This window comes from Salvelinus sp. IW2-2015, unplaced genomic scaffold (genome assembly GCF_002910315.2).
Source record: "Salvelinus sp. IW2-2015 unplaced genomic scaffold, ASM291031v2 Un_scaffold3769, whole genome shotgun sequence".
NCBI lineage: Eukaryota > Metazoa > Chordata > Actinopteri > Salmoniformes > Salmonidae > Salvelinus > Salvelinus sp. IW2-2015.
Genome location: NW_019945043.1, coordinates 43,887 through 51,315, shown reverse-complemented (window position 1 = coordinate 51,315; position 7,429 = coordinate 43,887). Strand labels below are relative to the sequence as shown.

Genomic DNA, 7,429 nt, shown 5'->3' with positions numbered 1-7,429 from the left:
CTACCATCAGTCCTATTAGCCAGTCATTGGATAACAAAACAGATGAGCTCCGATCAAGGAATCCTACCAACGGGACATTAAAAACTGGAGTAGGCTATGTTTCACCGAATCGTGGCTGAACAACGACATGAATAACATACAGATGGCTGGGTTTTCGGTCCATCGGCAAGATAGAACAGCTGCCTGTAAGACAAGGGGTGGCGGTCTGTGTCTATCTGTAAATAACAGCTGGTGTGCGAAATCTAATATTAAGGAAGTCTCAAAATGTTGCTCGCCTGAGGTAGAGTATCTCATGAGAAGCTGTAGACTACAGTATTTACCAAGAGAGTTTCATCTATATTTTTCATAGRGGTCTATTTAGCACCACAAGCCGAGGCTGGCACTAAGACGGCACTCAACGAGCTGTATAGGGCCATAAGCAAACAGGAAYATGATCATCCAGAYGCGACGCTCCTAGTGGCCGGGGARTTTAATGCAGGGAAACTTAAATCTGTTTTACCTAATTTCTACCAGCATGTCAAAAATGCAACAAAAAYAACCTCTATAAGGAAGTGGTCAGAGGACACAGAAGCTAAGCTACAGGACTGTTTTGCTAGCACAGACTGGAATATGTCCCGCGATTCTTCCGATGGCATTGAGGAGTACGCTACATCAGTCACTGGCTTCATCAACAAGCGCATCGATGATGTTGTCCCCACAGTGACTGTACGTACATACCACAACGAGAAACCATGGATTACAGGCAAAATCTGCAATGAGCTAAAGGGTAGACCTGCCGCTTTCAAGGAGCGGGATTCTAACCRGGATGCTTATAAGAAATCTCGCTATGCCCTCCAACGAAACATCAAAGAGGGAAAGTGTCAATACAGGGCTAAGATTGAATCGTACTACACCGACTCCGGCGCTTGTCGGATGTGGCAGGGCTTGCAAACTATTACATATTACAAAGGGACTTAAAAGCCTGTAGCTGCTCAGTGGCACAAGCCTACCAAGATGAGCTGAATAAACTTCTATGCTCCACTTCGAAGCAAGCAACACTGAAGCATGCATGAAGAGCATCAGCTGTTCCAGACGACTGTGTGATCACGCTCTTTGTAGCTGATGTGAGTAAAGACCTTTAACTTTCTTAGTGATCCCTCCGCACGCCAATCCCGTTTACGGGATTGATTTGACATAAACACCCAGTGAAATAGTACGCGCGCCAAATTCAAAAAAACAGAAATACTCATAATAATAATTCATAAATCATACAAGTTGTATACATCGGTTTAAACATTGAACTTCTTGTTAATCCAGCCACATGTCAGATTTCAAAAAAGCTTTACGGCGAAAGCAAACCATGCGATTTCTGAGGACAGCGCCCAGCATACCAACACATGAAAATCCACATTTCAACCCGCAGGCGCAACACAAAAATTCAGAAAATAACGATATAATTCATGCCTTACCTTTTGAAGATTTTCTTCTGTTGGCACTCCAATATGTCCATTAAACATCAACAAATGGACCTTTTGTTTAATAAATTCTGTCGTTATATCCCAAATGTCCATTTATTTTGCGCGTTTGATTCAGAAAATACAACCGTTCCAACACGCGCACAATGACTACAAAATATCAAATAGTTTACCGTTATTATACATGCATAGTCCCACATACCTCTACTTCATGTAAAGTTGAAGTCGGAAGTTTACATACACTTAGGTTGGAGTCATTAAAACTCGTTTTTCAACACTCCACACATTTCTTGTTAACAACTATAGTTTTGGCAAGTCGTTAGGACATCTACTTGTGCATGACACAAGTATTTTTCCAACATTGTTTACAGACATATTATTTCAATTATAATTCACTGTTTCACAATTCAGTGGGTCAGAAGTTTACACACACTAAGTTGACTGTGCCTTCAATACAGCTTGGACAATTCCAGAAAAGGATGTCATGGATAGAAACTTCTGATAGGCTAATTGGCATTATTTGAGTCAATTGTAGGTGTACCTGTGGATGTATTTCAAGGCCTACCTTCAAACTCAGTGCCTCTTTGCTTGACATGTGGGAAAATCAAAAAGAAATCAGCCAAGACCTCAGAAAAAACACTGTAGACCTCCACAAGTCTGGTTCATCCTTGGGAGCAATTTCCAAACACCTGAAGGTACCACATTCATCTGTACAAACAATAGTACACAAGTATAAACACCATGGACCAGTCAGGAAGTTAAAGCTTGTTCACAAATGGTCTTCCAATGGACAATGACCCCAAGCATACTTCCAAGTTGTGGCAAAATGGCTTAAGGACAACAAAGTCAAGGTATTGGAGTGGCCATCACAAAGCCCTGACCTCAATCCCATAGAAAGATTTGTGGCAGAACTGAAAAAGCGTGTGCAAGCAAGGAGGCCTACAAACCTGACTCAGTTACACCAGCTCTGTCAGGAGGAATGGCCAAAATTCACCCAACTTATTGTGGGAAGTTGTGGAACCCCAAAATGTTTTGACCCAAGTTAAACAATTTAAAGCAATGCTACCAAATACTAATTGAGTGTATGTAAACTTCTCACCCCTGAGAATGTGATGAAATAAATAAAAGCTGAAATAAAAATTCTCTCTTATATTATTCTCACATTTCACATTCTTAAAATAAAGTGGTGATCCTAACTGACCTAAGACAGGGAATTTTTACTCTAATTAAAAAAACGGAGTTTGGTGTACTGTATGTAATCTTCCGACTTCAACTGTACATATTACCTCAATTAGCTCAACTAACCGGTGCCCCGCACTTTGACTTTTTACCGGAACTGTAAAGTTCGTCGTTAGGAGAAAGAGAGGAGGCCAAAATGCAGCGCGGTGAGTATTCATATTCCTTTTAATGAAAACCGAATACTCAAACAAAACAGCAAAATAACGATAAACGAGAATGACCGAACGAAAACAGTCCTGTCTGGTGACATACACGAATAAACAGGAACAATACCCACAACCACAATACAAAACAGGCTACCTAATATGGTTCCAATCAGAGACAACGAAAACACCTGCCTCTGATTGAGAACCATATCATGCCAAACACATAGAAAATAGACAAACTAGACAAACAACATAGAATGCCCACTCAGATCACACCCTGACCAAAACAAAACATAGAAACAACAAAGCAAACTATGGTCAGGGCGTGACAGGAACCCCCTGTATATAGCCTTACTACTGTTATTTTATTGTTGCTTCTTAAATTATTTGTTATATTTCTTTTTTTCTTCTTAAAACTGCATTGTTGGTTAAGGCTTGTAATTAAGCATTTCACTGTAAGGTCTACACCCGAAGTATTCAGCTCATGTGCCAATTTTTTATTTTATTTGATGCTGCAGCGCATCCTGGGAATCACCTGGCGCAACCGTGTGCCAATACAGAAATAACTTGCTAAGACCAAAATGCAGGAGTATAAGAGGCCATGGTCACCCAGCACCAACTGCAGGAGTATAAGAGGCCATGGTCAACCCAGGCACCAACTGCAGGAGTATAAGAGGCCATGGTCACCAGCACAACTGCAGGAGTATAAGAGGCCATGGTCACCCAGCACGAACTGTAAGATATGAAGGCCAATCGGTCACCCAGCACCAACTGTAAGAGTATAGAGGCCAATGGTCACCAAGCACCAACTGTAAGAGTATGAAAGGCCATGGTCACCCAAACACCAAACTGTAAGAGTATGGAAGGCCATGGTCACCCAGCACCAACTGTAAGAGTATAGAGGCCATGGCACCCAGCACAACTGCAGGAGTATAAGAGGCCATGGTCACCCAGCACCAACTGCAGGAGTATAGAGGCCATGGTCACCCAGCACCAACTGTAAAGAGTATGAAGGCCATGGTCACCCAGCACCAACTGCAGGAGTATTGGATCCAGTGTCTCTGTGTGTATGTGTATGTGTGGTGTGTGTGTGTGTGTTGTGTGTGTGTGTGTGTGTGTGTGTGTGTGTGTGTGTGTGTGTGTGTGTGTGTGTGTGTGTGTGTGTGTGTGTGTGTGTGGTGTGTGTGGTGTGTGTGTGTGTGGTGTGTGTGTGTGTGTGTGGTGTGTGTGTGTGTGTGTGTGTGTGTGTGTGTGCGTGTGCGTGTTGATAGTGACAGGCTAATTGATGTTGGGAAGCGATAGTTTTATGCTAATTTGCATCCCTCTGAGTCTAATGAGTATATTACGGTAACAGAGGTTTTAGTTACTGTAACAGACTGATACATCATGACTATATTACGGTAACAGAGGGTAAGTTACTGTAACAGACTGATAATCATTATATATTACAGTATCAGAGGGGTTAGTTATGTAACAGCTGACTATACAGCCATGAATGAGATTACGGTAGGAGTTAGTTACTGGTAACAAGACTGATACGTCATGACTATATTATACAGTAACAGAGGTTATCAGTTACTGTACGAGACGTTGAAATAATTAATATATTACGGTAACAGAGGGTTAGTTACTGTAACAGACTGACACATCATGAATAATTACAGTACCAGAGGGTTAGTTACTGTACAGACTGTAAATCAATACTATATTACGGTAACAGAGGGTTAGTTTACTGTAACAGACTGATAAATCAATACTATATTACGTAAAGAGGGTTAGTTACTGTAAAGACTGATAAATCATACTATATTAGGTAACAGAGGGTTAGTTACTGTAACAGACTGATAAATCAATTATATATTACGGTAACAGAGGGTTAGTTACTGTAATATACTGATACATCATGACTATATTACGGTAACAAGAGGTTCGTTAATGTAACAGACTTGATTTCTTCATGACTATATTACAGTACAGAGGGTTAGTTACTGTAACAGACTGATAAATCAATACTATATTACGGTACAGAGGGTTAGTTACTGTAACATACTGATACATCATGACTATATTACGGTAACAAGAGGGTTAGTTACTGTAATAGACTGATACTTCATGACTATATTACGGCACAGAGGGTTATTACTGTACAGACTGATAAATCAATACTATATTATGGTACCAGAGGGTTAGTTACTGTAACAGACTGATAATCAATACTATATTACGGTAACAGAGGGTTAGTTTACTGTAACAGACTGATAAATCAATACTATATTACAGTACCAGAGGGTTAGTTACTGTAACAGACTGATAAATCAATACTATATTACGGTAACAGAGTTAGTTACTGTAACAGAACTGATAAATCAATAACTAATATTACGGTAACAGAGGGTTAGTTACTGTACAGACTGATAAATCAATACTATATTACGGTAACAGAGGGTTAGTTACTGTAACAGACTGATAAATCAATACTATATTACGGTAACAGAGGGTTAGTTACTGTAACATACTGATATATATGACTATATTTAACGGTAACAAGAGGGTTAGTTACTGTAATAGACTGATACTTCATGCTATATTAACGGCAACAGAGGGTTTAGTTACTGTAACAGACTGATACTTCATGACTATATTACGGTAAACAGAGGGTTAGTTACTGTAACAGACTGATAAATCAATACCTATTATTTACGGTAACAGAGGGTTAGTTACTGTAATAGACTGCTTCGATTAGATACATAATGTAACTGTTTAAGCATCATTTTCAACTCTGCCCTTTAAGTAATGTAAGAGACACAAGCCAAGAATAGACAATCTACTTCGGTGAAAGATATTCAGTCCTCATTGATGCTAGTTGCCAGCCTTGCACTCAATAACAGTGATTATAGATTTGGGAAACCATTGGGAAACCATGCGAGTTGTGTTTCTGATAAATCAAGTGCTAGGCTGCAGAGAAGAACGGCAGGTTGAGTCAGTGTTTATGTGTATTTATCTCAACAACTCACCTCCAGTCTGTCTGTCCTCATGAGTTTCTGTGCAGCGGCGGCGGCGGCGGCGGCGGCGGCAGAGGGCATGGAGACGTTGGGGTTGCTGGTCACCAAGACCGGGGCGCTGGACATGATCTCAGTGGGCATCAGGCCGGGCGACACCGGGCCCAGGTAGGGGTTAAACGCAGCGGCAGCGGCAGCACTGGCATTAGAGGCAAGGCTGGGCGTCACAGAGAACATGGGGACCGGCTGTCGAGAGAGAAGAGAAACACAGTATCGGTGTTACAATATGTCGGAGATATTCAACCAGTCTTAGAGGACAAAGGTAACACTTTATTTGGGTAGTCCATCTGTAGATGCTCAGTAACATTTCAACGAACTATCTACTAACCCTAGCCCTAACCTAACCTTAACCATATCCTAACCCTAACCTTAACCTTAACCCTCACCCTTATTATAAACCTTGTTCTTAACTTTACCCTAACCTTAATCGTAACCTTAGCAATTAGTTGCTTATCAACAGTGTAAGAATATTTTGAAGATAAATACACAACGCAGACGACTAAAGGTCAAGAGGGAATTAACGATCAATGGAAATAGTTTTTTTTTCCTGTGATAGGGAATTAATGATCAATGGGTCAGAGACATAGGAGGAATTTGTCTAGGCATTGAGCCTGAAACAGGATACTTGTTATTTGGCCATTGGTCAAGTTTTATTGCAAGGAATTATAATTGGTCAACAACAGGCTAGGGTTGGGTTATAAAACTACATCCRGTTCCTTTGTTTTGTGGAGAGAATCACTGAGGACAGGGGAGAATGAACATCTACCTCTCAGCATAACAGTGATTATGATTTGTCCTCTTTGAATAAACCATTTTTTCCCCCCCTGATTTGTCCTGGGGTCTGTGTTATTGAAGAGTAACATCAACCGCTAACAACAGATAGTCAGTTCCTTATCAACTGGTAAATGACCAAATCTGTAGAGCATTCTATATGGGGCTATTTGGACTACTCCTAGTGAGGAGTGAAGAGGAGTAAATTACAGACAGAGAAAGAACAAGACAAGAGAGAGAGATAGGACAGAACAAGGGAACAGGGAAAGGGAGACAGAGAGAGAGATAGACAGAACAAGAGAACAGGGAAAGGGAGACAGAGAGTTAGCCTGGGAGCCAGTCTGTTGGTAGTCTATCTGCAGTAAGAGCAAGTTAGCCTGGGTGTTTTTGTGTTGTCCTGTCGGCTCCTGTCTTCTGTTCCCTGCTGTCCTCCTCTTAAAGGTTGCTGAGTCTGGGCAGGATCTGCTGAGGTCTGGCAGGAGGTCTCCTGAGGTCTGGGCAGGAGGTCTACTGAGGTTCTGGGCAGGAGGTCTCCTGAGGTCTGGGCAGGAAGGTCTACTGAGGTCTGGGCAGGAGGTCTGCTGAGGGTCTGGGCAGGAGGTCTGCTGAGGTTGGGGCAAGGAGGTCTGCTGAGGTCTGGGCAGGAGGTCTCCTGAGGTCTGGGCAGGAGGTCTCTGAGGTCTTGGGCAGGAGGTCTCCTGAAGGTCTGGGCAGGAAGGTCTCTGCTGAGGTCCTGGGCAGGAGGTCTGCTGGAGGGTCC

General features: G+C 41.9%; 1 protein-coding gene across 3 annotated transcripts in view; it reads right to left on the bottom strand.

Moving 5' to 3' along the window:
- LOC112076466 (muscleblind-like protein 1) overlaps positions 1-6,079 on the bottom strand; it is a 31,939-nt gene extending 25,860 nt beyond the window's left edge. For all 3 annotated transcript variants that reach the window (XM_024143233.2, XM_070441339.1, XM_070441340.1), the window contains exon 1: positions 5,854-6,079. In XM_024143233.2, coding sequence (XP_023999001.2) covers positions 5,854-6,075 — 222 coding nt within the window. In that variant the 5' untranslated portion in view covers positions 6,076-6,079. The remainder of the gene's footprint in view (positions 1-5,853) is intronic.
- Between the last annotated feature and the right edge of the window lie 1,350 nt (positions 6,080-7,429).